The 15923-nt window shown below is 44.1% G+C and overlaps 1 protein-coding gene across 3 annotated transcripts; it reads right to left on the bottom strand.

The window, feature by feature from the left end:
* Nucleotides 1–424: 424 nt before the first annotated feature.
* Nucleotides 425–15240, bottom strand: Cphx1 (cytoplasmic polyadenylated homeobox 1). 3 transcript variants are annotated; one of them, XM_017315769.1, is made up of 6 exons: nucleotides 15074–15240; nucleotides 14810–14973; nucleotides 14199–14234; nucleotides 4681–4883; nucleotides 1803–1919; nucleotides 425–1709 (listed from the first exon to the last, which is right to left on the bottom strand). In XM_017315769.1, the coding sequence occupies exons 3-6, from the start codon at nucleotides 14209–14211 to the stop codon at nucleotides 1494–1496; spliced, it is 549 nt and encodes a 182-aa protein (XP_017171258.1). In that variant the 5' UTR covers nucleotides 14212–14234; nucleotides 14810–14973; nucleotides 15074–15240; the 3' UTR covers nucleotides 425–1493. The 3 variants fall into 3 exon arrangements, with proteins under 3 accessions (XP_017171258.1, XP_017171259.1, NP_780551.1); XM_017315770.1 differs by having other exon boundaries at nucleotides 14810–14889; NM_175342.3 differs by lacking the exons at nucleotides 14810–14973; nucleotides 15074–15240 and having other exon boundaries at nucleotides 434–1709; nucleotides 14199–14255.
* Between the last annotated feature and the right edge of the window lie 683 nt (nucleotides 15241–15923).

The following is a 15923-nucleotide window of genomic DNA, read 5'->3' as shown; positions in this document are numbered from 1 at the left end:
CCCCTCCCCGCCACCATGAATGCAGGCATGCAGCCCTGACCCCTCGACAATAATATTTTAAAAATTTTATGTTAAAAAAAATGGGGGTGGGGGCTCAGCGAGCAGAGTTCCCTACAAAATGCTTTGATGTAAATGAGCTTCAGAAATTTGGTTAGCTTCCACTGCAGAGGACATCAAAAACTCCTGTCTCACCAGTTGAATGAAAGAAACCTGGAATCCAGATGGATCACATGTAAGTTGACAGAAATCCTTGGGAAATAACTTATGATTTAGCCAGGGGCTGGAACTCTGTAGACCAGACTGGCCTTGAACTCTGGCTGCCGAGTGCTGGGACTAAAGGTGTGTGCCACCTACCTGGTGACACACCCACTCTCTAAGAGATTGAATCTTTATTTGGCTAAAGAAAAAAGTCTACATACAGGTATTTTGGTTTGGAAGTTAATATCTTTTATTCATTCTTGGACAACGTAACACTTGTATACAATGTGTATTCACAGTCTCATACTCTGAATACACTCCCTCCACCTTTTCACGTCTTATAAAGTGTTACAACAGTTGATTGTCTCCTCTAGAAATAAAACCTCTAATAATCTAAGCAGCATCCTAAGATAAAATAAAACAAAAAACCCTCAAGGGAGTTAGGAGGGGAAGACATTAACAATAATAACCTCCAGGTTAACAAGGGTAAACTTCTTATTTGCCTATTTGGCCAAATGAGCACTGGCTCTCTGGATAACTCTCTCCACTACATCTAAAATTGGAACAGTCCAATAGTGACCATCTAAACTTGTAGCTAGGCTCTGACAGCTGACCCAGGAGCTCAATACTCTGGGGAACATGATGTCAGACCTCCCTCAGACTTGGAGCCACTGAGAAGGTCAAAGCCCCTTAGGCTGCCACTGGCTACTGAGGCCCTGGAGGCTGGATTGGACAAGCTGGCCCTGCGCTTTCCTTTTTTCTAACAGCACCTGCCAGGAGTCCTAGAAGATTGGCCAATCTGGTCCATAGAAGTTAAAAGCATTGATATGCCTGACAGTGAGGGGAAGGAAAAAAAAAAAAAGGCTTATAGCTAGGACAAGGTCACAACCTTCCTCTTCTAGAATCACTCATGGGAACCCTGGATCTTTGTTGAGACTCCTGGACTCCACTTTAGCCCCTCATGCTGCTTTCTAAATTCCTGAAGCTTGTGTGTTTTGACAGGACTGCTCTCCTGAGGAGTAACACTGTCAGCAGTCCCTTGCTGCCCATGTAGCCAAAGCAGCATTTGGTGGAACACTGACTGCAGCTGGCCAAGGAGCATCTGAGTGCCTGCTGTGTCTCCATCTCTCTGACTCTGGTGTACAACGAGCCAGTCTGCCATCGGGACCCTCTCTTGGTAGCTCTGAGGATGCTGCAGTGGTTGCTGATATTCCCAGTTATTCTGCTGCTGTCCTGGGAGCATTGGGGAACAGTTACAATCCACCCACCTTTGCCCCTGCCTACAAGGAACATTGTCAGTAAGAGAATGTGAAATATTGGGTTTCCTGTGTCTCAAGCTGGTCACCCATATAATACTGCTCATACACAGGGGGAAAAGTAAAGTTTGTTGGTCTGAAAGAAGATTCCCTTCCAGCGGCCCCTTGATGCTCCACAGTGCCAATTGATTGCCTTCCGATGCTTCGGACCACAGAGTCACATGAGCTGTACTGTTCACCAGAAGCTTTTGGGGGCTGCACAAAAGAGAGCAAGGGACCTGGGTGTGAGAGATTTGGTGACACTTGGGTGTAAGAGATTTGCCCAGGGCTGCAATCTGAAGCTTGTACCTGGGTATCCTGGTGACCTGTACGCATGTAGTCTTGGCACCTGCGCATTCTTCTCATGGCAGAAATTTTGCTTTTCAATTCTGGTGCCAATCTGGCTCTTTTATTCTGAAACCAGTTCTAAAACAAAAAAAGAAAATTGTTCATCAAAGCTGCTTTCTAGCAGTGCCCCCTGTTGGTACTAAAGAACCAGTTCTGTAGATGGGCTCCAAACTCAGGAATGTCACACATAGGTGACCCCTGTTGCCATGACAACCACATACCTTCCCTGAGTCCACTTCCCACACTTCCCTTATGTCACAGCCTAAATAAAAGATGTAACTTACACCCTTTTTCCCTTTGTCTTTCTCTCTTTTCCCTCTTTGTCTCCAGTACCTCTTCCACGTGGAACTGCTTTGGCCTGGTGTGGTATGACCAGACTCAAGCCCCTATTCTAACACATTATCCCCACAGTGCTTCTTTTCTTTCTCACTTGTGTTATTTGTTTGATTGAGACAGGTTCTCTCTACTCTATAGCTCTGGCTGTCCTGGAACTCACTATGCAGATCAGGTGGGCCTCAAACTCAGTGACCCCCAAAGAGTACTAGGAGTAAAGGTGTTTGCCACTCTGCCATGCCCCATAGTCAGTGTCACAGTCATGTAGACTCAGCCTTCCTGACCTTGAAAAGACAGGGGGGAAGAAATGAAGGTGGCCTTTTCTATGCCTTCACATTTCCATGGAGATTGTGAGCTGTGCACCCTTCCAATCAGCCCCCAGCCCTGCTTCCATGTTCAAGCATGGAAGTCAGCTCCAGCTAACCCTACTCTAACCTCTGTATCCAGACAGCAGATGGGAACTGTCCCTTAAGATGACATCCCAGATACTCCACCAGGCTGCCCCCAACCAAGATACAATGTATTACAAATTGTATTGTGTGTTACATTTAAAAATGAAAAACTTGGGCTGGAGAGATGGCTCAGCAGTTAAGAGCGCAGACTGCTCTTCTGAAGGTCGTGAGTTCAAATCCCAGCAACCACATGGTGGCTCACAACCATCTGTAATGAGATCTGATGTCCTCTTCTGAGGTATCTGAAGACAGCTACAGTGTACTTACATATAATAAATAAATAAATCTTAAAAAAAAAAATGAAAAACTTGTCAGGGCAGTGGTGGCTCATGCCTTTAATCCCAGCACTTGAGAGGCAGAGGCAGGCAGATTTCTGAGTTCGAGGCCAGCCTGGTCCTACAGAGTGAGTTCCAGGACTGCCAGGGTTACACAGAGAAACCCTTTCTCAAAAGAGAGAGAGAGAGAGAGAGAGAGAGAGAGAGAGAGAGAGAGAGAGAGATGGAAAACTTGGCAAATGTTTGTCATGCCTTGGTATTTGGTCCTAAGCACATTTAGGCTTTACTTATAGCCTCCTTAAAACAATTATACATGAAAATTATTGTCCAATTTTTTTGAAGGGGGATGAGTTGTAGAAGTGATTAAATATTATTTAAGATGGGGGGCCAGGCATGGGGGCACACACTTTTAATCCCAGTACTCAAGAAGCAGAGACAAGAGAATCTCTCTGTGAGTTCAAGGTCTACAGAGTGAGTTCCAGGATGGTCAGGGCTACAAAGTAAGATTCTGACTCTAACTAAATAACTAGGCTTGATGGTAAACACCTGTAATCCTAGCACTTGGAAAGCTGAGGCAAGAGGATTCCGAGTTCAGGGCCTCTAGTAGGGAGGCTAAAAATACTTCCCTTTTAAAATCATAGATTTGTGCTACTTTCAACCTTGGTCAAAGAAAACAGTAGAGTTAATGCAGATTACTACGTATCTGTCAAGGCATTGAGTGCTTGTGCGTGTTCGACCCCCACTACAGGGAGATCTACATCAACAAACCCCTTCAAGGCTCAGGGACATCACTGAGGAAGGGAAGGGTGCTTGCAAAGTGCAGTCTTCCAGGCAAGACACAGCTTTGTCCTCCATAAACTCACTTCAAGCAAATAGCTTTGGTTAACAACAATTATAGCCACAGAGCAGCTGTGAATACCTACAGGAGACCCTCATATGACCAAGCTAGTAGTTAGTCAACAGCCCCCTATTGGGCCTCTGTAGTACAGAGACAACTGCAGTCTTCCATTTATTTCTTTTTGGGGGAGCAAACTTTGTCTACCCTCTCCTCGCTTTATACCTAACACCTCAGCAAACCTGTTCATGCATGCAAACATGTTCAACATGTTCCAAAATGTTCTTCCCGGGCTAAAGAGATGGCTCAGCCATTAAAGGCTAGGCTCACAACCAAAAGTAAAATGTTCTTCCCACAGCAAATACAGTATGAAACCCCCACAGTTGCCACCCTAGGTAATAACAATAACTTTTAATTTTTTGTTGTTGTTGTAGTTATTTTGGAGACAGGGTGCCTTCTTATAGCCCTGGCTGTACTGAAACTTGCTCTGTACATCAGACAGGCCTCAAACTCAGACCCGATCTGCCTGATTCTCACAGGACCCAAGTCGGTGTGGCCTAATTTTCTTTTTTTTAATTTTATTGTTTGTGTATGGTATTTTGCCTGCGGGTATGTCTATGTGTGTGTGAAGGTCAGAAAAGGATGTCAGAAGCCCTGGGACTGGGGTTACAGAAATATGAGCTGACAAGTAGGCGCTAGGACTCAAACGCAGCTCCCCTGGAAGAGCAGCCAGAGCTCTTAAGGTTCTCTCCAGTCCCATGACCATAGCTCCTTAAGGTGTCTCTGCTTCCAATTTTTCCTCATAATAGGTTATTTTCCCTAAGCTGTGTATACTATGTTCAGTCACATTAAAAGATGAAAACAGACATGTTAACACTGCCCCTGACAGTCAGCTTTCTCATGAAATGGCTTCACCAAAGGGAAGCTTCAGCTCTCTGACTTACGTCAATCACGCTCACTTCACACTGGAACTGCCGGGCCAGCTCATCCTTGGTGGTGAAGTCCGGGTAAGGAGCGTATGCAAATTCTTGTTTAAGTCTCTTCAGCTCATCTCTGGAAAATTTATGTCTCGGTTTTGAGTTTCTGCTTCCATATCGCTTTCTTGCTTTGCTGCGATTGTCTTTTGTTTCTGGAGCGCCAGGAAAATCTATGGAAACAGAAATGCATCGAACGTAAGTGGCATCCAGAGAAAGGCTTGTTTGTTGACTGATTTGTAAAGTTTGTTTTCTTAAAGTGGTGCTCTACCTCATTTCTACCCACAAAAGGTTACAGACTCAACTTTAAATTGATGAGGATAATTGAGTTTTGTTGGGAGCTATTAAGGCAATGCTATTGTCCTGATCTCTGAATTGGGCCTCCCCGCCCCCCCAGAAGAAAAGGAGGTCAAAAGCGGGCCACTGGACGCACAGCTCGGAGAACAACCACAGATTGTTCCAGCCCTAAGTCAGCGCCGGATGTCCTGACCTTAAGATGTACCCTGATACCGCCAAGTTCCTGCTTCCCCCGTGTAGTCGCCAAAAGAAAAATTTCCCCGCTGCCCCATCCCTCCTGCTGAGAAGTACTTCCTCTTTTTCTGCTGCCCCATCCCTCCTGCTGAGGTGCCATTTCCTCTGCCCCATTCCTCCTGCTGAAAGGCACTTCCCCTTTTGCTTGTGCATTTAAACCTAGGGCCTGGCTAATACATTGGGGCTTTGATGCAATTCAGAACGGTTCCATGTCGTTATTCGCATAAGGCCCTCGTTGTCTCTCTCTACCCCCCCCCCCCCCATTTGGTTCGCAGAAGAAGGTCCCCTTGAGACCCTCGAATAACTTGACCTGCTGGATGGGTCAGAGTTTATTTATAGTCACTAACATAGGAAAGAATTTCTTCTGCCTAACAAAATTGTATACACTATGCAGAAAGATCCTAATGACACCCATTTATGTTAGTAATTAAGGATATACCAACTCACATTAACCTGATAACAATTTAAGTGTTATGGGTGTAGGTGGGGCTGGAGAGATGGCTCAGCTGTTAAAGAAGACCAGACAGAGTTCAATTCCCAGCACCCAGGTCAGGTGGCTCACAACTGCAGCTGCCTGAATTCATACACACACACACACACACACACACACACACACAGAGAGAGAGAGAGAGAGAGAGAGAGAGAGAGAGAGAGGCACAGAAATACACACACAACTAAAACATCTTTTTCTGAAAAAAAAAAAAACAGAATAATAGCATTAAGGCTATGTTTATTGTTTTAGAACCATTTTGGTTTGTTTCTTGCTAGCCATTGAAATGGGGTCTTTTCCCGACTGTCCAGTGTGGTGGTTGTCAGAAAGCACTGTTCTTAGGCTAGCAAGAAGACTCAGTAGGCAAAAACACTTGCCACAAGAGCTTGACAGCCTGAATCCAGTCTCTCGAACCCATAATGGGAAGGGAGAAACAGTTCCTTAGTTATCCTCTGATCTACACACTCTGTGCTGTCTCTGTCTCTGTCTCTGACTCTCTCTCTCTCTCTCTCTCACACTCACACAAACAAAAATTAAATAAACAAAAATTAACTAAAGCCAGGTTAAAGTTCAACAGCCTATCCTCACAGTGTGGAACTTTCTCAGGTTCTTTTCCTAATTAAGGGGAAGGGGGCACAGCACCCTAGACTTGAGAACATTACAAATCAAATACAAGAGTCAGGTGCCTAGGACAATAAGAGCTAGGACAATAAGAGCTACAATAGAAGCCTACACTGGAAGACTTACAAACTGGAGACATTCAAAACATTCAGTATAAGTGGCTAGAGAGATATCTCAGCAGTTAAGAGTACTTGCTGACCAGGCAGTGGTGGTGCACGCCTTTAATCCCAGCACTTGGGAGGCAGAGGCAGGCAGATTTCTGAGTTCGAGGCCAGCCTGGTCTACAGAGTGAGTTCCAGGACAGCCAGGGCTACACAGAGAAACCCTGACTTGAAAAACAAACAAACAAAAGAGTACTTGTTGAAGACCGGGATTCAGCTTGTGGAAAAACAAGACTCTTTGTTGTTAAGGAGCCACACTATAATACATTGTTATTAAATTTCCATGCCTTAGAAGAATAAGTTTGTTTCCTAAGCCTGCAAACCATGTTTTTCTTTTCTTCTAATTTACTTATTTTTTAAAGCTTTATTTACTTATTTTATGTATATGAGTACAATTTCGCTGTCTTCAGACACACCAGAAGAAGGCATCCGATCCCATTACAGATGGTTGTGAGCCATCATATGGTTGTTGGAAACTGAACTCAGGACCTCTGGTATAGCAGTCAGTGCTCTTAACCGCTGAGCCATCTCCCCAGCCCCTCTAATTTACTTACTATTCTCTCATATTACCTCCAGACTGCAGTCCTCTGTTTCCCCAAAGCCCCAATCCTCAACCAAACACAGCATAACAAGTTGCAGTAAGACTAGGTGCCTCCCCTCATGTTAAGACTGGACAAGGCAACCTGGTGGGAGGAAAAGGGTCCCAAAAGTGGGCAAAAGAGTGGAAGACCACCCCTGCCCCCACTGTTAGGAGTTACACAGAAAACCAAGGTACACAACCATAACATATGCAGAGGGCCTCAGTTAGACCCAGGCTCCCTGATTGTCCGTTCAGTCTCTGTGAACCCCTGAGCCCAGGTTAGTTGTCTGTAGGGCAAACCATGTTTTTCAACCTATGCTGAACTTGTGACCCCATGACGTATACTCAGCCCTTTGTCTTGTTAAACTCCTGAACCTGTGATATGATGATAGCCCTTTTGCCTTATGAAATGTGTCTTACCAGATACCTTTCACATAATGAGTCTTGCACTAATCTACCCCACAGACAGTCTTGAGCCCAGAGTCCCCCATTCTTCTGTCTGGGTACTAACAGCCAATTAATCTGAAAGCTGTTTTCATTCAACCCTAACTCTTCCCCATAAAAGGGACCCCAAGTCAGTGAGGGGCTGCTCTCTGAAACTTTGGGAGAGGCAGCCAACTGGCCAGTCTAAATAAAGTTTGCTTAATCAGACAGTTGTGGAGATGTTTTCGTCAGGTCTAACAAGTTCCCAGTGCTCAAGTGGTAGCTCACAACCATCCATAGGCATGCATGTGGTGCACAAGCACACATGCAGTCAAAGCATTCATACATAGTCAATAAATATGTCTTTCTTTGTTGACAGGGTTTCTCTGTGTAGTCTTGGCTGTCCTGGACTAGGCTAGGCTTGAACTCAAGAGATCCACCTGCCTCTGCTACCAAAGCTGGGATTAAAGGCACAGGCCACCATCACCCCCTATAAATCTTTAAGTACATCCAAAAAAAAAAAAAAAAAAAAAACATGTACAAGCCCAAAGCTGACCAGGTCAATCTCTGGCAATACAAATCTGTATAAAATCTGGAGGAGCCCAGGAACAGAATAATCAATTAGCCAAGACTGAGACTGTTCAAGGCATTCAAGAACAACTGCACATTAACTGAATAACAAAGAACAGAGACAGCCAGGGCTGGGGGTGCTGCCCTACAGTCCCAGCTGTTCCAGAAGAAGCAAGAGGAGAAGCAAGGCTTGCTTGGCTACAGAGAATTCAAGCAATTTAGGAATCTCATGTCTCAAAACAAAAGTTTAAAAAGCAAAATGTTAAGGGAATTGGAAGAAGTCTCCGTGGTTAAGAGCACTTGATGTATCAGTACTAAGGGGTGGGGTCTGCGAGAAGTGAGCAGCCTCAAAGTGTAGGCTAATGCCTTATGTGATATGGCTTAGTAGCTTAAAGGTGATTTCAATACAAGAGGGAACTTGAGTATTTAGAGTCAAATCTTCTAGTCTTGAATTGGTCCCTTGGTTTGATACATTAAGGGTTTTTTTTTAGCATACAACTTTTGGGGGCGCTGACCATAGTAGTCAGCTTCACTCAATACACAACAACAAACTACAAAAAAACAAGGTATCTCAGACATTGAATTTGTATAAGAAATTAACGGGGGCTGGAGAGATGGCTCAGTTGTTAAGAGCACTGACTGATCTTCCAGAGGTCCTGAGTTTAATTCCCAGCAACCACATGGTGGCTCACAACCATCTGTAATGAGATCTGGTGCCCTCTTCTGGTGTGTTTGAAGACAGCTACAGTGTACACATATACATTAAAATAAATAAACCTTAAAATAAAAAAGAAATGAATGGGTTTGTCATGCATCTAAAAGTAAATAAAATAGGGCCAGCAAGATGGCTTTGCAAGTAAGTTCTTGCCACCAAGCTTGAGGGAATCTTAGTTTGACCGTGGGACCCACATGGGAACAGAACTGACTCCCTGGCTGTTGTCCTCTAACTTCTGAGTGCCATCTACTTAAGTGCCGTATAAACAAATCATAGTCCTGGTTTGCTGAACAAAGTGCTTGATGATAAAACAAAGTGAATGAAACACTACTAAACTTGCTGCAGTAAATCTCCAACCCAGATAAGCCGAGGCAATGAAAACACAACTCAATATGAATACATGCTCTGCACCTAGATTGAGCAGATCTACCACTACACTACCATCTTCCCCATATAAGAGACCCCTTAGAACCTGTGGTTTCTCCAGGCCAGGTGCTCCACTTTCCCTCCTCCTCCTGCTCCTGCTCCTCCTGCTCCTCCTGCTCCTCCTCCTCCTCCTCTTCCTCCCCCTCCTTCTCCTCCCCCATCCTCTCTCTCTCTCTCCCCTTTTCTCCCAAGACTTTCAGCTCCACCTTCCCCTCTTTCTCTGCCCAATCAGCCCCTCTAGCCATTATTTTAGAAATTAAGGTGGGAAGCAGGTTTACAGGAAATCACCTGAGTGCAGACTCATTCCTTGTTCACAACCCCTCACAGGAGAACGGAATTAACATCAAATATAATTAGCCCCAGGGCTATCTGCAACATAAACTCTGTAGGTTTAGTCAGTAAGTTTTATTTTTCACCACAGTTTGAAATAAATTTTAGAAAACCTAAAGATAAAGAGATCCAGGCATGGTGAGAGTGAGCTCTGGCACTCTCACAATCCCGCCTTCCTGTCACAGGGCCACAAGGCCTAAAGTCCCGCACCAAACACCAGCCCTCATTCTTGGGCTTTCCGACTATCAGAACTATAAAAAAAAAAAAAAAAAAAAAAAAAAGAGAAACAACAACCCAGATTCTGCGATTGTCATAGTAGCAAAGATCAGAGGAAGACATAAGGAAAGCAAGGTGAGTGTCAAATTCCAGCAGCCGAGGGAAGAAAAGAGGTGAGCGTGTGTCAAATACCTACAAGGCTGACAGGTAGCATCGCTGGTCCTTAAACCCAACAGCAGACTGAATGTTCGGTTGTCCTCGGACAAGGATAAGATAAGAACCTTTATCTGAGGTCAGCTAAAGCCACAGAACCATTTTGAACCCAGAGAATCAGAGTTCTTGGCCAGTCCCAACATTCCCAGATGTCCTCTAGGTCTAGCATTTACATTGCTTGCCTTAGGCAGTGTACCCCCATTGGTTTCTTGGGCCTTGAAAACTATTTCTCATATAGACGGAAAAAAAATCAGTCTTTACACTAGAAAGCCCAAAGGTGACCCCTTGACATTGCTCTGAAAATTTTTATACCGGCCCAATTGGTCCTTGGTTCTTATGATATACATTCCTGCACCAGCCAGTACTAGTGTTTAGTTGTTTCTCTGGTAGTAGGGACTGAACCCAGGGCCTTGCACTGGCCTAGAAAATACTCTACCACTTTTCTAAGTCCCCAGCCCTCCTTCAATGTTGGCTCCACTGTTCTCTCTCCTGAAGGAGACACAGCATTCACCTTAGCGAGATTTCTCAGGAAGAAAGCCACAAGCATAATTCCTTAAATAAGTCATGCAATGTGTATGTTACATGTCCATCATAACTCACAGATCCCCGGTTAGCCTCCAACTGACAAGTAACACATGACCTTGAATGTATGATCCCTCTGCTTCAACCTCCCTGTGCTGGGATCACAGGCTTGTGCCACCAGGCCCGTTTTCTGTGGGGCTGGTATTAAACCCAGGACCATTTGGAATAAAGCCAAATTCATTCTGAGAGCAGATAAGCTGGCGGTTCTCACCCTTTGCTTCCAGAGTCTCAAACACCGTAACAGACTGTAAAAGAACTGGACAGTTCATTGGTTCTAAGGCATTCATTTTTCAGATGACTGGGTGTTGTGGCATATACCTTTAACCCCCACACAAGAAACAGAAGGCAGGCAGATCTCAGTGAGCCAAGACCAAACCAGTCTACATACACAGTAAGACCTTGTTTCCAAACAGATTCTCAGTTACATCAATTCACCTTAAAATACAGGTCAGAAAAAATGTTCCATGCCAAGGCCATTAAACAACCTAAATGAAATTAATTCTTGACTGTTGAGTTTGGGGGTATATTTAATCTTATCTGCAACTAAATTGAGGGGCTGGTGAAAAGGAAGCAAGGTTTAGTGACTCTAGAAGAACACATTCCCCCAGGTTTCATTGCACAACCCAGCTTTCCCTACTGTCCTAGAATAGCAACGTCATCAGGTGTAGGGTTCATACCTAAAATCCTAGCAACCAATTTCCCACAGGGTTCATGAGAACCTCTGCTCAGAGCACAAGAGATCTTGGGGCCACTTGGCAGGAACCTGATTTGGAGATAGAACTTGAGACAGTAGGCTTGAGACAATAATTTGGTATTTCTAAAGAATGTGAAAGTCAAATTGTAAAGACTTGTTCTCAATTTCTTCCTGTACTATATAATAGTGTTAATTCTTGAGGACTCATACCTAATCAATAATGGCAAATGGATGTTACTCATATTTCTGACTTTGGAAAAGTAAAATATGTACATGTGACTATTGACACCTTCTAAGACTTTCTAGTTGTAACTGCTTTAACAAGAGAAGCAGCTAAAAGTTTAATTTAATTAGTCATTGCCTACATTGTTTTTCTATACTGGGTGTTCAGATCAGAGTAAACAGATAATAGAACTGGCTATTGCAGTCAAGCATTTGAGACTTTCTATTGACAATTTAATGTTACCCACATTACTGGGATTCCTTATAATCCTCAAGGACAAGGTATTGTGGAACTTTAAAACAATACCTTCATAAAATAAAAAGGGGGAGTTATATCCCCCATACACCACACAATTATTTAAACCATGTTCTTCTCATTTTAAAATTTTATATTTGGATGCCAAGGAACTCTCTCTGCTGAGTGTCCATGGCACCCTACAACTCGGCATACTTATGCCTAGGTGAAATGGAAGGATCCACATACTGGCACATGGCATGGTCCCAATCAGATATTTAATATGGGGAAGAGAGCATGTTTGTGTTTTTTCCCCCCAGGATGCTGAAGGAGCGTAAGGAGCATGCTAGCTGCCAGAGTGATTTGTGAGACATGCTGATGCTGGGACAAAGAATGATGCTGACTGTGAGCTTGCTGAGTGCCCTGACAATGGTGACAGGAAAGCTGTATAGGACACCTGTTCTTGGCCCACCTTTGCTTGCCTATATCCCAGATTGGACAAGCTGCCTTGCTTCAAGCTTTTAGACTTTGTGGGACAGAGAACATGTGGACTGTGGAAACTTGCCTTCAAAAACTTAACCAAACAGAAGTTATTATAATGACACTTCTCTTTCCTTTAATGTGACCAGTTATTCTGACTCAAACATAGACTGACCTAGAAGTCAATCCAATATTGGAAATAATAGTCTTCATTTGAAAGGCTGGTTCTGGACATTTTCAGAGACATTTGGACATTGACAGCTGCCTGGTATAAAGTTACGTTTACAGTGGATAAAGTTGGGGTAGGATCTGGACTGGGAGTTGGTGCATGTGTTAAGACTCCTAATCTTTTATTAATTGGTCATGTTAAAATTACTTTTATTTATTCTATAGTACTCAACGTAAGTTGTACACTTTCTAATTGTGTTAGTGTGTTGAAACCTGGCATGTCAGCTATGGTGTCTATCAGCCAGCTTTTGTTTTATTACCTGTGAGTATTACAGGACCTTCGTATTCTGAAAAAAAGCTTACAAGTACTGGGAGAAGTGAGTCAGGCTCTAAACAGAAGCGAGAGGGTAGTGTGGGCTTGATTATTGCTGGTATAGCAGCTTTAATTACATTAATAGCTAGCAACACTGCTTCTGCAATTGCTTTGACACAAGACGTTAAGACAGCTACTTTTGTTAATCCTTTAGCAAAAAATGTTACTAATGTTAAAAGTTATTAAAAGGCTGCAATTTCAAGCACCATATAGCCCTAGCTTAACATTTATAAGATTTTTGCCTCTTATTTCTCTCTATTACCTCTTTCCCTTTCATTTATTTTATTTTCACTAATTTTATTTTCCTTCAGCCAAGGATAACCAGGAACGCACTGTGTAGACCAGGTTAGGCTGCTCTCCAAGTCAGAGATCTGCCTACCTCTGCCTCTCAGTAGTGGAGACACACCACACCTGCCACACCCAGCTTTATTTTTACACGTGGTTTTACAAGACTAAGGATCAAGTCAAGTGCTGTGCTACCAAGTTCCATTTCCTGCCCCATCTCATTAACTTTCACTGGCCTAAAATCTCAGCAGGCAGTTCTCTCTAAGGCCTATATAGGGAGTTCCAAGAGAGCCAGGACTACCACAATCCCTGAAACAAGAAAAAGAATAAGGCCGGGTATGGTGGCCCACGCCTTTAATTCCAGCACTCGGGAGGCAGAGGCAAGCGGATTTCTGAGTTCGAGGCCAGCCTGGTCTACAAAGTGAGTTCCAGGACAGACACAGCTATACAGAGAAACCCTGTCTCAAAAAACAAACAAACAAACAAACAAACAAACAAAAAAAGGCTGGAGAGATGGCTCAGCACTTAAGAGCACTCAATGCTCTTCCTGAGGTCATGAGCTCAATTCCCAGCAACCACATGATGGCTCACAACCATCTGTAATGGGATCCAATGCCCTCCTCTGGTGTGTCTGAAGACAGTGACAGGGTACTCATATTCATAAAATAATTTTTTTAAAAAAAGAGCTAAAAAACAGAGATGAGCCAGGGCTACACAGAAAAACCCTGTCTCGAAAAACCAAAAAAAAAAAAAAAGAAAGAAAGAAAAAGAAAAACAGAGATGAGGCCGGGCAGTGGTGGCACACGCCTTTAATCCCAGCACTTGGTAGGCAGAGGCAGATTTCTGAGTTGGAGGCCAGCCTGGTCTACAGAGTGAGTTCCAGGACAGCCAGGACTGTACAGAGAAACCCTGTCCCGAAAAACAAACAAAACAAACAAACAAACAAAACCCAGAGATGAGAACTCACATCCCTACAAGCAACAAACAAACAAAAACCCAGATGCAGTGCGCGTCCAAGCTGTAGGGAGAATGTGTCCTGGGATAGCTCTGAATGCAGCCCAACACATATGTAGATAAATACATTGAAATACCATAGAGGCTAGACATCCCTGGGTAGAGCATCAGATAGATAGCTACAGAAGCCATAGTTTGGTCCCTTACCAAGCAACTTACTTTTTGAAAGCATGCTGGAAACCTCCAATCTCAGACCTTGCTCGGTGCAGAAGAGAGAAATAACTTTTTCTGGTTACTGATAATATAAGCAGATGCTGCTCCCCTCCCCAGCCACACCCTAAGCACCCCACCCAATCTTCACACACAAAAAAAAGGCTCCACCCTTGACCCAGCCAAACCCTCCACCAGGATCACCTTAGGCACACCTACTGGCAAAAACCAAATCAGTCTTCCAAACAAAGCCCCTTCATTCATTAAACACACACCAAAGGAGTCTTCCTATTGAGTTTCTGTGCTATCTTTATAGTATGGCATTGTTTTACCCCCACCTAGACCAGAGGGCAGTGGAGACAGGGTGCCAAGACCATAAGCTTGCCATATCCTGCTGACCTGGTACAGGTGACAGCTATGCAAGGAAGGAAGTCTATCGAAGTCACAGAGGGCCCACAACATTCAATAAAGGAACACTGAGAATATAGGCAATAGAGTGCTCGCCGTTATAAGACTCATGTATTCTATCGGCAATTTTTTTTTTTTTTTTGAGAGTCATGTACCCCCAGTCAGCCTCAGTTCTCTAAAGGAGCAGAAGATGAAATTCCCGATGCTCCCACCTGTAATTCCAAGCTACTCAAGAGGCTGAGAGAGAGCCGGGTGGTGGAGAAGATTGTGTCACCTGCCCTTAATGCCAGCCCTGTGGAGGCAGAAGCAGGTGAGCTCTGTGAGTTTGAAGCCAGCCTGGTCTGCAGAACAAGTTCCAGGGTTACGTGGGGAAACCCTGTCTCAGGGGGAAAAAATTATAAATGAAGAAAATGAAGCACGAGGGTCCGGAGAGTCTACAGTTCAAAATGAGCCTAGGAAATTTAGCAAGACCTCACCTTTTAAAACGGAGAAAGATGCCAGGTGGTGGTGATGGTGCACACCTTTAATCCCAGCACTTGGGAGGCAGAGGTAGGTGGGTGTCTGGACATTTGACTGCAGCCTGGTCTACTGCGTGTATTCTAGGACAGCCAAGGCCACACGGAGAAACTCTGTCTTGAAAAAAACAGAGATAAAAGGAAGGAAGGAAAGAAAGAAAGAAAGAAAGAGAGAGAGGGAGGGAGGGAGGGAGGGAGGGAGGGAGGGAGGGAGGGAGGGAGGGAGGGAGGGAGGAAGGGAGAACGGGGGATAGCCCAAACCTGGGTTTCACGTTGGAGAAACTGGATGCCTTTGCGTTTTTCTCATAGTTCTATCTAGCACCTTTGTATTTGCTCAATGTGTAGGAGGCTAGAAAACCTACAATGTTAGTCGTTTTCTATAATCAGGGTACAGAAAATACACACACCTCACAGCTGCATCATATTAATTCATCTGGAAGAAAAGGTGTTGAATTCCTCTTTGTTCTCAAATAATTTTCTGCAGGTGTATAAGCAGTTTGCCTCCCCGTTGCAGGTAGAAGGGCTGGTCTTCCTTCATTATCTCCCAGCAACCTGGTTTGAATCTGCAGGTATGTATGTCTTAGCTGGGTTGACTCAAACCTGTAATTTCAGTGCTCTAGAAGTCAAGGTAAGGATTTCAGAAATCAGGTGTTCAAGGCCAATCTTGGTGACATAAAAGTTTCAAGCCTTGGCTGCTTAGAAACTCAAAGAGATTAGTTACTAATTATTAATATAATAGGACTGATGAGATGGCTCAGCAGGTAAGAGCACTGGCTGCTCTTCTGCAGGTCCTGAGTTCAAATCCCAGCAA

The sequence above is a fragment of the Mus musculus genome, chromosome 14, assembly GCF_000001635.26.
Source record: "Mus musculus strain C57BL/6J chromosome 14, GRCm38.p6 C57BL/6J".
NCBI lineage: Eukaryota > Metazoa > Chordata > Mammalia > Rodentia > Muridae > Mus > Mus musculus.
This window is presented reverse-complemented; position numbering and strand designations above follow the sequence as displayed.